The sequence below is a fragment of the Tremella mesenterica genome, assembly GCF_000271645.1.
Source record: "Tremella mesenterica DSM 1558 unplaced genomic scaffold TREMEscaffold_1, whole genome shotgun sequence".
Taxonomy (NCBI): domain Eukaryota; kingdom Fungi; phylum Basidiomycota; class Tremellomycetes; order Tremellales; family Tremellaceae; genus Tremella; species Tremella mesenterica.
In genome coordinates this window covers 2945797-2963205 of record NW_006711225.1, presented here as the reverse complement: position 1 = coordinate 2963205, position 17409 = coordinate 2945797, and the positions used below count along the sequence as shown (strand labels likewise).

Below are 17409 nucleotides of genomic sequence, written 5' to 3'. Positions count from 1 at the left end.
TTCATGTCAGAGCTCCGAGAAGACTGATACTCATTCCTTGCCCTGCGGCCTGCGCCAGCTGGGCTTCCGTAACATGTCTTCTCTCCATCGCCGCCAATCGTTCGGCCTCAGCATCGATGAGCACAGTGGCTGCGTGCCGGTATGCGGTTCGTGCTTGCATGGTGTTGTTTTGCAGAGTCTGCATATGTTTCAGATGTGCCGTCAGCTGCACGTCAGCATAAGACTTGTTGAAAACTCCGCAATCATACACTTCGCTTGGTGGCGGTGATAGGGACATGAAGGGGACACGATGTGTTAAGAGGGTTGGCGCTCGAATTGAAGGGATCATCGTGATCGTGATCACGGGAAGAGTGAAATAAGTTTACTCACTTCTGCCTCTCTTACAGGATCACCGAAAGAAACGCGTAGCGGTGGAAGTTCGAACATGATCCGCTCCACCTCAATCTCCCTTGGGTCTTTCGCAGGCAGAGGTGGAGGCATCGGTGCGGGGGTGGGCGGAGCAGGAGGGGGAGGTTCGGAAGGTTCTTGTTTGATGTGAGGCATAGGTGAACTAATCAAAGGTGGAGTGAAAGGTCGTACTGGAGTTGAGTGTGATGTTCCCTGCACTGGCGATGGGGCGTAGGGATTCGAACCATGTCCGACTTCGACTTTGACAGTAACATAGGGGCTGGGTTTGTCCGATGCACTGGGAATAGGGAGATCAGGTCTGTCCACTCTGTTGTCATTTGAAGGTGCCGGAGTTGAGCTTTGAAGGGGAGATGCTTCTCCTTGTCCTTCACCCTTCCTCGCTGACCAAGATACTCTGCCTGCGGGTGGGTTCGAGGTGCTCTTATCTCCTGTCCCAGCTGACATGGGTTCCGCTTTCATTGTCTGTATTCCTCCACCTCTTCCTGACGGAGCTTGAGGTATAGGAGGAAGACTCGAAGGACCTGTTGGTATATTCTTGACTCCAGGTCTCAACTTTTCTCTTTCCATCCTCTCTAACCTCTCTGTCTTCGGAGCGTCAGGTGGTAATGAAGTCCTTCCAGCTGACACTTTGCGTAATTCCCATGGAGGAATAATAGTTCCTGTCTTTGCGGCAGGGACCGGAGCGGGAGAACGAGGGATTGTCGGTAGAGGTGTATGTATAGTTCTGTCTTCTAATCCAGGAACCCTACGTTCTGATGGTCCACGAGGTATGCGAGGTGGCGAAAGACGTCTGGTAGGGCTTGGTAAACGAGAAGGTTTTCTTGGTGGTGATACGGATGGCGATAGGGACCGACGAGGGGAATAAGGTGAATGAGAATCTGGGAAACCACGTCGAGGTATGTTATCTCTTTCTCGTTCTCTGTCCCTATCCCTGTCTCGGTCTACACGATCATAATCACGATCACGATAATCTCTTCGAGGAGGATCATATCTGTCCCTCATCCTTCGTACATCGTCAAAACCCCTTTCCCTTTCCCTCTCTCTCTCGGTATCACGATCGTCATATCTCTTTAGTGTAGGTGATCTTCTCGGTGGTGATCGTCTTGCAGAGATTTGACCTTCTTCAGGTGACCCACTAGGTGCTCTTTCCCTTTTCACTGGAGAACGTGAAGTCGAATCCAATATTCTATCCCTTTCTCTTTCTCTTTCCCTGTCCCTATCCCTGTCCCTCTCACGTTCTCGGTAATCTCGGGGACTCTGACTTCCATTAGAACTGATAGGTCTATCGTAGTAATCTCGTGATCCTCGATGAACATCACGATCATCTCTTCTTCTCGCATATGTCGACCATGATCGATCAGGTGATAGTCGTCGTTTTGGAGCATCTCTTGAATCACGATAGTCTCGAGGATCTCGAGGTGGTGGAGGACGAGGAGGAAGTTCAGCACGACGTGGTGATGATGCAGGTGGCATGATGGGATTTTCCAGGGGAAGAGTTAGAGCAAATAGGTCTACAACTTAGGAGGAGCTGGATCCTGGAATGGATTTGAGCAGGAGAAATTTGATTCCGCGCCTCGGACTATCCTTCGGTGTACGGTGTTGACTTAGCCGGGTGGGGATCTTCCCTTTCGCACATCTTCCATGATATTCATGAAGGGAAGATTAACATCGGAGGATGTTGTCCACTGTACGAAGACTTTCCAGGCAGGATACGCTAGGATGGATAGGACTAGGAGCTATGGGTGAGGTACTATTCTCTCCAGGCCTACCCCATGAAGGAGGATGAGGATGAGAGAAAGCATGAGGACTGATTAGCAGGACATCCTATGGCTCTCAATTTGTTCTCAAAGACGTATCTTGCTCATAGCAAGCAGCCGTCAGGTACGGATATACCATCATTCGTCATTTGTGAACAGGATGAAGGTCGTGCGCAAACGTTCGTGGCTGCTCTGAAGGACAGAGGAGGGACAGAGCTTGCTGCCAGAGTCGAGAGAGTAGAAAATGGACGTTCGTGAGTTTCGCTCCCACTTCCTTCCCCCTCTCCCCTTGAACATTTCCTTGCCTTCAAGCTGTTTGGAAACTCTGTCTCTACCAAATTATAGGTTGCTTTGCCATCTATCCTCTCAAAAGTCACCACAAAGCACGTCCCGGAGTGATACTCATGCGCAAGAGTATTACAAAAAGCATCTAAGATCTTCACCATGCTCCCTAACACTCCACAAGTGGAATCAGTATACCTTGACGAGTCCACCGGTATTTTGGCGGGTCTTCGATCCCTCCCTACCAATACCCCTACCCTCACCCCCCTCTCGCCAATTCATGACGACTCCGCTTCCCACACCCTATTGATAGATCATACAACCCTGGATCCAAGCGTAGCAAAACGTATCGCCTCAACAACCCACCAGACAACAAGCGGCAAGGTGGTCATGCTTGACGCCCCCGTATCTGGAGGTATGTCAATCAATCAAGTAATAGGACAGTGCTTATAGCAGGGACTGTGGCTGCTTCAGCGGGGTTATTGACTATCATGTTAGGTTCACCGAGTGCATACGCTACTACTCTAGCCATGCCTTTATTACAGCAAATGGCGAGAGAAGGAGGTATCATATTGTGTGGAGAGAATGGGACTGGTATCGGAGTGAAAGTGGCCAACAAGTGAGGTCATAGCCATTTGAGGATTGTGCTGATGATAGTATGATCTTGGCTATAAACCAGATCGCTTTAGCCGAGGGTTTAGCCCTAGGAAGATCATTAGGGATAGACCCATTGTTGTTGCATAGTGTCATTGATACTTCCTCTGGTATGTTCATATTTCCTCCTGGTTCACGCGTCGTACTTCATTGTTGTACATCGATCACCCTGACGTCAAATTTGTCACTGACCCAGAAGTTGATGAACAGGTCATTCATGGTCATCGAGAGTGAATTCGCCCTTGCCTGAAGTTCCCAACTCACCCGGTTCCAGAAACTATCAAGGAGGGTTTCAGAGTAAACTCATGCTCAAGGTCAGTTCAACGAGTTCATAAAGAATGACAGCTGATAGAACAGGACGTCGGACTCGCCCTCCACGCTGCTCACGAATACGATCTTCCTACTCCCCTGACATGGGCCGCTAAGAGTGTATATGAAGCGGTCTGCGCTGAAGGTGAAGGTGAGATGGCGACCAAGGATTTCAGGTATGTCTGACGACCAAGATCACAGGATGGAAGGCTGATTCCAGCGTGGTGTATGAGTGGGTCAGACAGAAACAGGCCGATGGTGTCGAGAAGGGATGGAAGGAAGAGTGATCTCAGTGAAGCCAAAGTTAGATCCCATTTGTATCATCAAGTTTTGTTAATTGTTGTACAACATGTAATATGTAACAGGTCCTAGGTAAGGCTCCCGCACGTGATTTTGCATGTTACTCTCCTAACACTACTCATGGTCGAGGGTTGTCAACTGCACTCGTACTTACTCGTACCACCACTTCTCCTTGACCCGTAAGCATGACCTCTCGATTCGATACATGTAACGCGCGTGTAACGGCAACCCTCGAGACTACCAGGGTATCGAGACCGTGTCGTCCTCCTGTCTTGGCCGCATGGGGTCAAGCGTCATTCCCATGTCGGATTATTTCCGACTTGGGGTAACCAAACTGCATGTACGGAACCTAGCATGGTCGTAGTCATGAGACACTAGACATCTCCTTTCCCTCTCTCTGTACATCTCTGTGCTTCTGTCGCTCCTTATCGTATTCAGCACACGACTGCGGTGATGATAAAGTGATCCGTTTCAACGTCGATCGTCGTGTAACGACGTCATTCAGCGCTCAGGCCTTCGTTGCCTTGTTGGTTTTCAGATTCACAAGTAGGAAACGGAGATCAATTGCAATTGCGGATAAAGCGGGTGACAAAGAGTATCAGGAACAGGTGATTGTCTCTTTCCTTCCTGTCCACGGGAGCCAGAATAAGTTCCGAAACCAATGGTTGATGTTGATGGAAGGTTTGATCAAAGGAGGTAGATGATGAAGGCTGACCTAAGTGATCTAAGTGATTTGCTGAGGAGGATAGATGATTGCATTGTCTTTTCTTCTTACTCACTCTGACAAGTGACAGGTGAGTGATAGAGTCGCTCGACCATGTACAGAGGGTGATACCTTGTCAGCTGAGATTGGGAAAACATAACGCTGTAGGTAGAGTCAGACGCCGTAGCTTGAAGCTTGTGCTGACCCCGCAGACCACAGAGCCAAAGCAAGACGGCATCACGAGGTCATACGTACGACTAGGTAACAAGATCAACACTTCCTACGAGTCCGAAGTCCTAACATCAGCATCGGATCTCGCACGAGCTAGAAGATCAGAGGAAGACACGTAAAGGAACAAAGAAGCGCATCGCTTTCAACCCAAGGTATGTGCCATATCGTCCTTTGATCAAAACCTTGCTTTTGACTCTCTCTCTCACTCTCTCTTCATGCCCTACCAGTGGTCTCTCTTGATCCGTAGACTCAGCCGGGGTGGCGACCGAAGTCATTCAAAGAGTATCACTACGGTCTCATGACCCAACCAAAGACATCTCCCCATCATGAGATGTCTCTTCACTGTTTCTTCTCCCGGCTCGGCCAACGATTGATCTTCCATCATAAACGGAGCTGATCACCGGTTAACCAGGTCGAACTTTGTCAAGATTGATTAGCCGACATCATCCCCTCTATGATATACGCTTCATGGAATGTTAAGACCAACGGATAGCTTTGGAGATTCAAGGTCGTAAGAAAGGTATGTCTCCTAATACTTCTCCTACTTTTTGGTCGGCACAACTTCCGCTTACCCCACCTTTCCCTCCTACATGATCTTGGTCATGCGACCTGTCGCAAGTGCGCTCAATCTCGTTTCGAAAGCTGACGATGGCTCCCCCTTAGGGTACCTACACTGATCAAACTCGATCACAAGGTTCACCCCACTTCACATGCCTTTCCATTCGAAACCACATGATCGCCACCGTTCACCCTTCCCCTACCCCTTCCTCCTCTCATATTTCCACTTCTACGTCCCCGAAGGCCCGACAGGACATGTCGCGTATACGAGAGATCACTCATCCCATCATGGCAGGTCCATCCACTTCCACCTCTGCGGTGACGCCGACGCCGACACCCGGACCATCGGGGAAGGGTATCAAAGGTCTCTTTGCTCGAGCTAGACCGATGTCCCCGGATGGTCCACCTGCTCCATCTGCCAGAGCGAGACTGAAGACGTTATTGGGAGATGCCTCCAGAGCTACTATCGAAGCGACCACTCGACGAAGCAGACGTCCGCCCGATCTGTCCAATCTACCCTCAGCCAAGACGCAGGAGAGATACCCGGCTGATCCCTTTGTGCCGAGTAAACAGGAAGGAAAAACTGCACCGAGGAAAGAGAGGATGGAACAGGATAGAACAAGACAGACCTCACCCCAGCCCAAGAGGAGTATTCGTATCCCTGCTTCCATGTTACCCGCCATGCAAAAAGATAATGACGGACGATGGCAACCTCCATCCCTATCCAGAGGTTCGATGTCCACCTCGGCGCTAGCAATATATGGGGACGAAGCAGACCGTCGGTCTTCGATAGAGACAGATGATCAAGGTGACAGACCATCGAGACAGTCTCTCACTTCACTATTTCAACCACCAAAATTACCGCCTTCAACCCCTCCTTCTCCCTTATCACGACCTGGTCGATATCCACCCAGTAGCTCTACCAACCGACCTCGACCCAGAGGAAGTACGACTTCCCTTTCTGGGCAGTCTCCAAGTACACCGTCTCGACTGATGCCTCCCCCGTCTATACCACTTCGCCCCAAGGCCGACACAAGTCAGCCACTGCTTTCCAAAGAGCATTATCACCTACGGATCGCCGGGTCATACATTGTCCGCCGGTTGTCACCTTTAGTCAGAGGGTCTGGGTTCTTGCAGGGGGGAAAGCGTGCGGACTTACGGAAAGCGGCGGATGAGCGTTTGACAATCTTGAGTCGGATGGAAAGGAGCTGGGGGAATGAATGGCTCAAGGTCTCTGGCGCACTTGAGCAGAACAGCCCGGTCGCTGATGGCTCGGAACACGTCATAAGTCCGTCACCAACAAAAGTCCGATCCGTCTTTGTCGGGGAGAACGCCAAGGCGAGGGAGAGAAAAGCTTGGGTAGATGCTCTGAAGGATGGGATCCTGCTGTGTCTGTGAGTATTGTCTCCTTTTCCGAATGTCCATCTCTATTCAGAATGCCCTTGCCGATTGAGATCAGCATTGCTGACGATGCATAGACTATTGAATGAACTTCTCCCCTGTCACCCACCCCGGATAGGAAGGATTCACATTACGGACGACGGTGTGCTCAGGGTCACCAACCTCACTCGATTCATTACCACCTGTCAAACGGTGGGTATGAAAGATGCGGACGTTTTCGGCGTCAGTGATATGTGCGAAGGTTCCGAGGCTAGTCTAGGTAGAGTCGCTTGGACTGTTGTCTGTCTTACCAGATTGGCAGCTCAATCAAACAATATCCCGACCCGGAGAGCAGCAACACCATCAACCCCTGGAAGTAGACCAGGATCAGCTGCTTCCAACGCCTCTCCCTCTCCTGGGAGGATCAGGAGAGCTCATAGTCCTCATCGACCGCCGATCACCGTATCACCCATCGTGGAGAAAGATGATCCCATCTCATCTGCCTTCGCCAAGCAGGACTTTCCCGGAAGATTGACCTCTCCAAAATTGCATGGGAGACCGAAGAGTCCTCTTCCACCAACCGTTGAGCCTACCTTCAAAGTCGCTTCTCCTCATATCTCACCCCCACGGACGCCCGTCACCACCTCGAGACAGACCAGCTCGGCAACACCTCAAAGAAAGTCGGTCATTCGGGCTCAAACGCAACCAGAACCTTTGCCCAGCGGCACTACCAATTCTATATCTCCTCCCCTTGCTCGAGATAGCAATGGTACCCTCGGTTCACCAGGTAGAGGACGACCACGCCTCAGACCAAGATATACTACTGGTGCTCGCGCCCAAGTGACCTTTGCATCAAACTCTCAACCTTCATTCGCCGATATCCCTGATGGACTCCCAAACACTGTCGAACCTCTGGGATTTCACTCCCGGGAACGTACCCCTAGTTTAATCAGCTCAGGATCACGTGTCACTTCTTCAGCATATACTCGTTCCAGCGCTGCATTGTCTACAGCCACCATTCTGGGCGAAGATAATGTCATGATTGCCGACGATGACGATGACGACGATACACATTCCCAAACAACTACTGGACGTCCAGGTCTCGAAGCGCATCGTCGAATGAGTGGTAAAACTTTACATGATGCTCGTCAACGTATTCTTGGAGTTTTGTTAAGCTCAGATGACCTTCCAAGTGACTTACAACATGCATTGAGGCAATCTCCAGGGCATCATCCTGACGATCCTAGAACAGAAGCGTTACGACAATCTTTAGCTGCCCTGGAAGGGGTACGTCAAGATCATCAAGATTTGTCGGTCTTAGAGGACGACTCAGCTTCCGTGGCATCGGTCAACGAAATGGGCTCGGGGACAGATGGACAAGGTCCACCTTCTATGATGAGACGAATGAGTGCCAATGGAAAATTCCAACTACCCAAACGCTCCATATCTCCTTCACCTTTAGGGATGAGTCCAACCAGTACTGCCTTCCCCGCTTCGTCGAATTTGGAACCGTCAAGATTCCCAAACTCCACATCAATGTCCCGCGGTCCTTCAGAACAAAGTACGTATTCCAGAAACGATTTACGCCAGTCTATCATTTTGGACAGACGGAGATCAGAGAGTAATTATCTGCCCTTGGGGTCTTCACCAAATTTGGGAGCGGGAATGCACATGAACCATAGCGCTGTGAATCTGCATTTGGCAGCCTCGAGTCCGCCGTCTTTATTTAGATCGAGTTCTAGGTTATCAAGAGCGGAACCGATGCCAGTGTTGGAATACAAAGAACCGGGAAAGCCGAATGTGAAATATGTGAGTGACTGATTCAAGTTCAAGCTCATGTCAACCGTCACCCTCTGGCTTTGCGAGGATCCTACAATGTGTACATGGTAGATATCCTGTCGCTTGCACGCCGTGAGATGTGTGGTCTGACATGTCTTCGACCCTCAGGGTCGCTACAAGCCGCCTGCTCTGATGATATCACACGACCAATTCCACTGGAGCCACTGGCTTCCTTTTCACTCTCACATCTCTCATCCACATTACCAAGACTTTTGAGGACGAATAGAAACAGAGGGGTATGATGGCAAATGGCGAGAGCTGACCATTAGCAACTTGGCAACTTCATCGGCAAAGGTCAATTTGGCACAGTCTACCGAGCTCTCAACCTCGACACAGGTCAAATGGTTGCTATCAAGCGTATTGCGCTCGACGGCATGGAAGACCACGAGATTGACGATGTCATGCGAGAGGTGGAGCTCCTCAAGAGGTTGGATCATCCCAGCATCGTCAAATATGAGGGGATGTCTAGGGATCCGGATTATCTCAGTATCATCCTAGAGTGAGTGATCAATCCTCTTGCCAACTTTACTCTGCATCCTTGTCCTCTTCCTCGTCACCTACAACGGTAGCTTCTGGCACGAGAGACTGATCTGACAGATTTGTGGAGAATGGTTCTCTTGGATCGGTGCTTAAAGCTTTCGGGAAATTCAACGAGCGTCTCGCCGCCACATACACTGCCAAAATTCTCGAAGGACTAGACTACTTACACCGGGAAGGCGTGGTACATTGCGATCTCAAAGCTGCCAATATCCTCTCGACGAAGAACGGGAATGTCAAATTGACAGACTTCGGGGTATCACTCAACACCAAGGCCATGGAGAATATTCAACAAACGTTTTCCAGGTCAAAGGCTGGCGGAGATAAACGAACAAGTGCTATGTCCGGTGTGATGGGGACCCCCAATTGGAGTGAGTGAATCCTCATCCCGACACAACACAAGGATTATCGTTGTACGATGTTGACTGGCAGTGGCTCCAGAAGTCATCAACCTTGATGGTGCGCGACCACCAAGTGACATTTGGTCATTGGGATGTACGGTAATTGAAATGATCACCGGCAAACCTCCATTCTCGGATGTCAGTCATCCAATGGCCGGTGAGTCTTCTTCCCCCAACTTGTAATGTATGATGCTGACCAACAGTGATGTGGCGAGTGGTTGAAGGTGCTCCGCCAAATCCTCCGGAAGGTTCATCAGATGATCTGACACACTTCCTCTCACGATGTTTCGAGAAAGACCCAGATGTCCGACCTACCGCCTCTGAACTGTTTGAGCATCCATGGATTAAGCGGTACAACCCCGGCCTGGTGAGTTCCCTTGTGGTGACACAAATGAAGACCGACGGTTGACATACAGCAACTTCGGCCTCATGATAGCATGCCTTTTATCCGGAGGTTGAGCTCGAACTTCAATCGGCCAGAGAGTAGCGAAGTCTTCCCCTCGCAGATCATCACACCACCCATGGTGTCGCAGACGGCTCAGGAGATCAGTAGATCAGGTTCAACTGAGACGCTGAATCCAAGACGGCCTTCTAGCCCTTCGAAACAGTTGATATCTCATCGGTTCATCAAGACAAGTTTTGCATCGCGTACGTTGAATATCTCTCCGACCCTCTTCACTACTTTTCACATCTATGTAGAGGCTTGTGCTAATTCTCAGCTGTCCCCTGCAGGATATGCCATCACGACCTCAAGAAAGGAGCGCTTCTTTGTCAAGATTGTGGCATGATCTGTCATCCCACCTGCGCCAAGACTTCCACAGCCTCATGTGACCTCCTCATTCCTCCTCTAGCTCAACGTTCCATTTCTCATTCGGCGGTCGAATTTCCCGGTCGACGAATAGAACAAGACCGATCCCGTCGATCCAGTGCCAATTTCGATAATTCAGATCGAAGTAAGCGTAACAGTCGTCTTTCCGACATATCACGATTTTCTCTGGCATCATTCCAAACGGCTCAAACAGCATATAGTGGTAGCACCCAAGCCGGTGTCACAGTACCACATCCAGGGATGATCCTCCCTAGACGGAGTAGTGTGCGATTTGACACGCGTGTACATGATGAACAGGTAGCGAGAGCGGCGTATGAGGCTCAAGGAGGAAGAAAGGAGAGGGAAGTGGTGATAGGTGTGAGTGAGACGGTGCCTCAAAAAGGTCACCGAAGTAATAAGAGTGATTGCCTTGTTATGTGAACGCTTTGGGCTTTTTTGGTTGGCAATGGGAGGGAGGGAATTGGGCCGAACCGAAGGAAGTTGTATTTGGCTACCTGAGAGATGCATCCTATTTGCTACAACTTATATATCCCCTACTGACAGCTATGTGCGCTCCGTCAAATCGCTATTTCTGATCTGTGTTTGCATCGTTAGTGAGGGGAAGCACCTCCTTCGTCCTCATAGTCTTGCGACACGTCCGAGGGTTGGTCTGAGGGAAGATACCAAGTATGGCGCGACGTGGAGGGTGACGGTATGGACCTGTCCCGGAAGGTTGACTATCCCGGAGTCGGAGCTGAGTGTTGAGTCCGGGAGTGAGTAGGTTCGCTCTAACTCTGATCGGGATGCAATTCTGCCACCCATGGAGAACTGCAATCGTCAGTCGTGAAAGTTACAAGTACGGGACGTACGTCCTGCCAGTTGGGCTATCGCGGATAAATTCACTGGACCGTACTGCTCAATGGGGTGGTATTCCTGTAAAATCAAAAAGTCTATCTCATTCTGGCAAATTCAGCAATGATCTTACGAATGACAGAGCTCACCAGGAATCGGCGTGTTTCAGCACTCTTCAGGACCCCGATCAACTCTCCTCCTAGAGTCATCTTTTCCCAATAACACCCACTCTCGCCTACCAAACCGACTGAAGTTGCTCTCATATGCTCCCTACAGCCGTCGTGGATTGTGGGAGGGGCACTTGCGGTGCGGTCCTGCTTGGTCAATGACTACCTATGCAAAATGGAGCCATCACCACCGTCATAGATGACAGCTCGTCTGACGGTATGGTACTGTTATTCCATAGCATCTCTAAACAGATCAAGGCTAGACAAGATGAAGAGAAGAGAGAACAGTGAGTGGCTCAGATAGGTGATAAAGGTGGAATTCCCCCCTTTCAAATACGAGCTACATCATTGAGCACTCACCCGGAAGAACATGATGACATGCTGTAGTTCGTGAGCAATCACAGCGGCCAAGTGTACCAGATGCCTGTCGAAAGTTGACTGGCCATATTCTCTTGCTTCGACACTTGCATACACTAACTGAAGACACATCAGCCCTGGTCACTTGTGATATCTCCATGACACAGCGGAAGTTTTTGGGTGCGAAACTTGGTCAGAAGGCCTGGTGGAACACGATCCGGGTCAGGATGACGTCACTGGGGATAATGTGGATAAGATGGGTCAATACGACTTTGCCACGGCAGCTATAAGGAATATTTCGATGATACCAGCTCGAACGTCACACATGAGCACGCAGGGGAATGATCGACAAGGAAGAAAAGAGCTCACGTCGCTACGAATATTGATTATATCAGAACTTTCATCACTGACCATTCCGTAGTCTATTATGCTCTCGTCTACACAAATCTGGCAGCGATTTGCGGATAACCAAGCTCTGAGTGTGGGATGGATGGGTTGAGGAGGAGATAAGGGCGGGGGAGGAGGGAGGGGATCGGTAGGCCCGGGAGAGGGAGCCGGAGGCGCGGAGAGAATCGTATTTGTGGCCGACAAGCCGGCCGGCGACTCCACTAGAGCAATCGCCAGTGCAACAGCCTGTTGCAAGACCTCGGATGATATTGAATCAAGGATCCAATCTGATTCAAGGCCGACGACGATAAACTCGCGCTGGTCTTGAACACGCCCCGAGGTAGGAGGAGGCGTCCGTGGCGGATTCAATGGACTTTGAGAAGTGGATCGTGAGGTGGATCGCATGGTATACTAACAAGCTGATGATAAAATGACACGACACAACCAAGTCAGAAGAACGAGGGGGAAAGAAGGAGGATGTATAATTCTGCTCAATCTGCTTCCGGCTATACCGGCTATTACTAAGTAGCTCTCCGTTCTGGCGGTATGTTTTCAGCACTTCTCTTTCTACTCTACACTATCATTGTGCTTTCTTTCTTTCGAAAATGATGGAATGTCAGAAGGGAATAGACCTTGAGATCCGGAATGACAGGCCTACCCAAATCTACCATTCTCTTCTCCTCCTTCGCGTGCCTCCTCCTTCAGACTACATGAGCCTCATCCCTGATGAAACCCCTCTCGGAGCTGTTTGTATGCCCGGCACACATGAAAGTTGTGCTCTATATGGCTGTAAGTCCTTCCTTCACTCAATCCCGCTAAGGCTCAGGATGACGATAGATCCAATCAGTCAATGCCAGCAACCTGTCACTTCAATCTCTCGCCAACTTGAAGATGGTACGTTCACTCGATACACACTTCATCTGGAGCTCACTGGCAGGAATCCGTTTCCTGGACGTACGGTTGAGAGTAGTGGGCGACACTCTGCTTAGTATGTTCACCTCTTATGGACATTACTGAAGATGATGAACTGACAAAGGAGCTTATCATGGTCCTAGACCACAACGCTCTTCCTTCGACCAGATCCTCAATAGCGTCCACACATTCCTTGACGCTCATCCCACCGAGACGTTGATCCTGTGTATCAAGGAGGAAGCTCCGCCATTCAATGCTCGGTTCTCCTCTCTAGTCTACGACAATCTGAGACCATATCTACATCTTTGGTTCTTAGAACAACGGATTCCTTCTTTAGGGGAAGTGCGAGGGAAGGCCATTCTCTTCAGCCGGTTTGAGCGAAAGGAAGATTCCGAGTCAAAAGCCTGGCCAGATGGAATGGGGATACATCCCACCACTTGGCCAGATTCTCGCAAAGAGGGCTTCGAGTGGGATTGTGGGGGAACGCCGGTGAAAATAGAGGACTGGTATAGGTTGTCGTCGTTTTTAGAGATACCAGAGAAGTTCCAGACGGTTAGTGCAGTCTTTGCCAAACATGTTTTTCAATCCGCAATCAGCAGCTCTCGGCGACGCATGAGCTAACATTCAGTTGAAAGATCGCCTGGAAGCCAGTGGTGATCACCAAACCACCACGCCCTTCACATTAGCTTATGCGTCCGCGTCTTCATTCCCTCTCGCCTTGCCCACCACCATCGCTAAAGGCTTCGGATTTCCAAAGTGGGGTCTGGGAGTGGAAGGGGTAAATAGCAGGCTGTACAGGTGGTTGTTGCAACAATTAGCGGCGGGCAAGAAGGTGCGGGCATGTGTGATGCTCGACTTCTACCGAGATGGCTGGGATCTAGCAGGTTTACTCATCGCCATGAATTTCATTGACACATGAGTGAGTTTCTATTATCCACCTTACGCTTCCACTTTGTCCTGGAGAGTGATTGCGCCTTCACCCGTGTATAGCCCCCCTATTCTACCTGCCCATAAAACGAAGCTGACAATCCAGTTCCACGCCCTTCCAAGAAGTGTGAAACCGTGGTTCTGCGTTTCGAGGTCTCTGGCATCACCTTCAATCTTCCATCCCAATACTGAAGCCACCACTACTCCAAATTCCCCGCTCTGTTTCCCAAACCCACTCCGACACATGAGACTCAGCTCATAGATCTGTTCCGAATGGAGCGGCTGCCATCGTGGATCCGACTTGTCCACCTGTCTCCCCCTGTATGTAGCTATGAAATCGTCAAATCCCAGATGAATCCGATGTGACTTGTCGAAGTCGAGATCAGTCGGAATGCAGAAATCGGCCTCGTACGCCAGTCTAGCCGCCTGCGGATCTGAAGGAGTTCTAGGTTTCTGTGGAACCTTGGAGGATATGGTCGTTTGTAAAACCAGTGTGAAGTTGGATGGATGATTGGAAGCAAGGGTCGGAATGGCAGGATCGCACAGGACATCCAGAATGATGCCAGAATATTTGTGTCGTGCGAGGTTCAATGGGGAAGGTCCAAAGATGCAGCGTTGTGATGCGAAGCCAGCTCCACCAAGGGTGGTAATATCTGTCATATCAGTCGCGATGATTGAAGGAAGTTAGAATAAGGGACCGACCAAGTGTCCCGTGAAAACGAGCCCCACTTCCTTTCTCATCGTCGATCGACTGAGCTATCGATGGAGAAAGGGTGTACGGCTCCAGATGGGAGATGGAAGATCCACCTCTGACCCTATCGTCGACGGCGTGCCAGTGTGAGAAGTCCCAAAGGGGGAAGATGGGTGACATTGATGGTAGAGATGCGTCGTCAGGGTGCGTAGTTGAGATATGACGGAGAAGCTTCGGATTACTCAAAGTCAATCATCATCGGTGAGTAACCGTCTTTGTGGCACTTTGACGAAAGTGGCACTTTGCTTTCTCACCTCCGGGCATCTAGATGCACTTGGCACCTATGGTGCCCATGCACGCGGCATGTGATAAGAGAGCCAGGTGGAGGACGGAGAAAGGAGGAACAGGGATGACACGTCGGTGTTTCCTCAGGCGTTCTGAAGAGGTGCTCTTGCACCATCTGTATGTAAGTCAGAATCTCCATTGATATCTTGTTGTTTCATGTCAAACTGGGTCCCAAGGGATGTCAACACCGGTCACATACATATGTACAAGGCAACACTCCTCGCCCCACATCACTCTCCTCCAAAATTTGTCACACAAATATGTCAATGGTGTCATATGAAGATATCGAGTATATAATACCCCGACCCGACACGTCGCCAATCCCCACCCAAATTGAGTCGGAACACTTGACGGGAATTCTGACTTTCTTTTCAGTCGATCAGTCCGGGCGTCCTTTTCCAGTTGATTCCGTCCTAAGGAGAGCTTTACGCGACGCGCTATCCGTGACTACGTGGCCTTGCGAGCTTTCTTATCCACACTACCAAACATGGAAGGGATTTTATCATAGATGGCCAATGGTAGACGCCCGGTACATACTTTGTGATACCTTGAAAGTTTCCGACTGGACCAAACACGTTGCCTCAGAGCTTGGAAAGAAGGATAGACTTACAGAAGCGGAAATCACAACCTTATATGGAGATTCAGTGGATGTTGCTGTGAAAGTGGATATCAGTGTATCTCCCAAAGTAGGGGATAACGTTTGGGTAGGTTCAGAAGGTAGGGATATGGTGTACGTCACTTCTCCAGACATGTCAACCGTCAGAATGGAGCTTGAAAAATACAACTCCCAACTCCAAGACCTTCAGAGTGAATCCGGACTTGGATCACACCAGCTGCTCATATTGCTTGATGGAGAGAATGTCAATGAAAGAGAGGAGCCTATTGCGTATGGCGGAACCACTCAGTCCATGGGTATGACAAGGGTTAAAGATCACTGGGAGGTCAAGGAGATGGGGACAACTTTTCAATCTATCAATCTTGTGGTAGAGTCTCCTCCGGATAACGTTTCGACTATGACCACCCTTCCAGAAGGTTCTGCCAGTGGCGAGGTTGGACCGACCGAGGAGGAGTCAAGACAGGCTTGGGGGTTCTTGTCTCAGACAGCAACTCTATAGCACTGAACATAGTGGTGATGGACACTAGCCTTAGAGTTAGCGATTGGAGATAATGTTAAGCAGAATATCGCAGAACTCTCATTCCTGACCGGGCTTTTGCAACGTAAACAGACACACATGGAGTCTACGTACCGTAATTATTGGATTTTGCAACTATGTGAACATATCGCATTTGAATTATTGGATGTATTAGAATAACTCGGTGAAAGACAGGCGGAAGCCCTCAACTGATGTACTTCCAAAAGCTAGCCATAAGTCAGACACTTCCCAGGTCATTTTCATGGCTTCTTTCGACCCGAGAGGAGAGTTGTGAAGAGCAAACGGGGCCAATAGTCAGTCCTCTGTACCTGATAGGGCCTGCAACTATGCTGGAAAGGGATGTTTACTGTGGATACCTATCAAGCGGACGTGACATGCGTCATATCGAATCTCAAAGTCCATCATTTTAGGATCCACAAGAGGATACTCCACAATGACGTCTCGGTGAAATGACATAAGTTCAGGATGATAAGGCTCCACGATGATGAGGCTCCACAGTGATGAGGCTCCACAATGATGAGGCTCCATGATGAGGAAGCTCCACGATGACAAGGCTCCACGATGATGATGATTCACGAAGACGAAGCTCCACAATAATCGAAGACCGGTGGGAACGTGAATGAACTTGCTTGCACATATTTCGGAAGTAGGGGACTTCTCATCGTTCATACTTTGTATAAGTATTCCACTTTCATACTCCAAAACCAACTTAGTGTACCCTTCTGACTCCTACACAATTTTCATCAATTGCACCATCAGAGATTCGCCAGCTGTTCGAAATCATATCCATCCACCACATGTCATCGTCTGACGGAACCGCCTTTGAATTACACTCTTTTGTAGGATGGGTAGAGGAGGTACTGAAAGCAGTAGTTGAGCCATTGAGAGAGTCCAGTCCAAACATTTTCACCCAAGTTAACTCTCCAACTACCCCTCAGACGGTGTCTCCCCTCTCTTATACTGATCCCGGTGTCAATACTGATGACTTGATGCTCGGAACAGATCTCCCGGTCACCACGGGCGATATCGTGGAGATAGATGATGACACTTACACTGCAAACGTGATGACCAAACTCTCTCTCAGTCTCATCCCCATTCCTCTGATCTGTGTACATACGGCACTTCTTGCACGGTTCTTTGGAACATCCCAATTCAGCGTCCGCCTCCTCCGAGACAATCAAGACTCCTTGTCCTGGGTGCAGTTGACAGGCAGCTTATCTTTAGGGACACTACCTCTTGAAAAGGGTCACTTGGTGTTATGGAAAGGGTCAGAGAACGTGTTGTTAAATCTCTACAAGAACACCTGCAGAGAATTTGCTGATACGAAGCACACGGTGACCGTAGGGCAGGAGCAGTATGAGGTCAGCTACCACTTAAGCATCCGGCCCTCACTTGTACCACCTTGTATCACAATTACGAATCAAACAGTCAGACTTGTGGGACCCAACAG

The 17409-nt window shown here is 49.7% G+C and overlaps 7 protein-coding genes across 7 annotated transcripts; 4 read left to right on the top strand and 3 right to left on the bottom strand.

Moving 5' to 3' along the window:
- Position 1: 1 nt before the first annotated feature.
- TREMEDRAFT_58917 (uncharacterized protein) lies at positions 2–1881 on the bottom strand (the record flags this gene model as incomplete). Its single annotated transcript, XM_007001387.1, has 2 exons — positions 2–205; positions 370–1881. The coding sequence occupies 2 exons, from the start codon at positions 1879–1881 to the stop codon at positions 2–4; spliced, it is 1716 nt and encodes a 571-aa protein (XP_007001449.1).
- Positions 1882–2083: 202 nt separating this feature from the next.
- TREMEDRAFT_67038 (uncharacterized protein) lies at positions 2084–3697 on the top strand (the record flags this gene model as incomplete). The annotated part of the gene is made up of 8 exons (XM_007001849.1): positions 2084–2150; positions 2227–2419; positions 2579–2862; positions 2904–3066; positions 3105–3211; positions 3312–3415; positions 3459–3586; positions 3631–3697. 8 exons carry the CDS (start codon positions 2084–2086, stop codon positions 3695–3697), a joined length of 1113 nt encoding a protein of 370 aa, XP_007001911.1.
- Positions 3698–8696: 4999 nt separating this feature from the next.
- TREMEDRAFT_24503 (uncharacterized protein) lies at positions 8697–9768 on the top strand (the record flags this gene model as incomplete). The annotated part of the gene is made up of 5 exons (XM_007000443.1): positions 8697–8920; positions 9019–9255; positions 9295–9329; positions 9391–9516; positions 9563–9768. Coding segments are annotated over 5 exons (828 nt in total), but the record flags the coding sequence as incomplete, so codon positions are not given.
- A 985-nt stretch (positions 9769–10753) lies between these two features.
- TREMEDRAFT_58914 (uncharacterized protein) lies at positions 10754–12335 on the bottom strand (the record flags this gene model as incomplete). Its single annotated transcript, XM_007001386.1, has 5 exons — positions 10754–10995; positions 11037–11127; positions 11169–11333; positions 11547–11624; positions 11955–12335. 5 exons carry the CDS (start codon positions 12333–12335, stop codon positions 10754–10756), a joined length of 957 nt encoding a protein of 318 aa, XP_007001448.1.
- A 203-nt stretch (positions 12336–12538) lies between these two features.
- Positions 12539–13761, top strand: TREMEDRAFT_25826 (uncharacterized protein; the record flags this gene model as incomplete). The annotated part of the gene is made up of 5 exons (XM_007000613.1): positions 12539–12719; positions 12768–12824; positions 12868–12918; positions 12970–13398; positions 13460–13761. 5 exons carry the CDS (start codon positions 12539–12541, stop codon positions 13759–13761), a joined length of 1020 nt encoding a protein of 339 aa, XP_007000675.1.
- A 264-nt stretch (positions 13762–14025) lies between these two features.
- Positions 14026–14640, bottom strand: TREMEDRAFT_58912 (uncharacterized protein; the record flags this gene model as incomplete). The annotated part of the gene is made up of 3 exons (XM_007001385.1): positions 14026–14098; positions 14137–14422; positions 14472–14640. 3 exons carry the CDS (start codon positions 14638–14640, stop codon positions 14026–14028), a joined length of 528 nt encoding a protein of 175 aa, XP_007001447.1.
- Positions 14641–15320: 680 nt separating this feature from the next.
- TREMEDRAFT_58911 (uncharacterized protein) lies at positions 15321–15920 on the top strand (the record flags this gene model as incomplete). Its single annotated transcript, XM_007001384.1, has 1 exon — positions 15321–15920. The coding sequence occupies one exon, from the start codon at positions 15321–15323 to the stop codon at positions 15918–15920; it is 600 nt and encodes a 199-aa protein (XP_007001446.1).
- Between the last annotated feature and the right edge of the window lie 1489 nt (positions 15921–17409).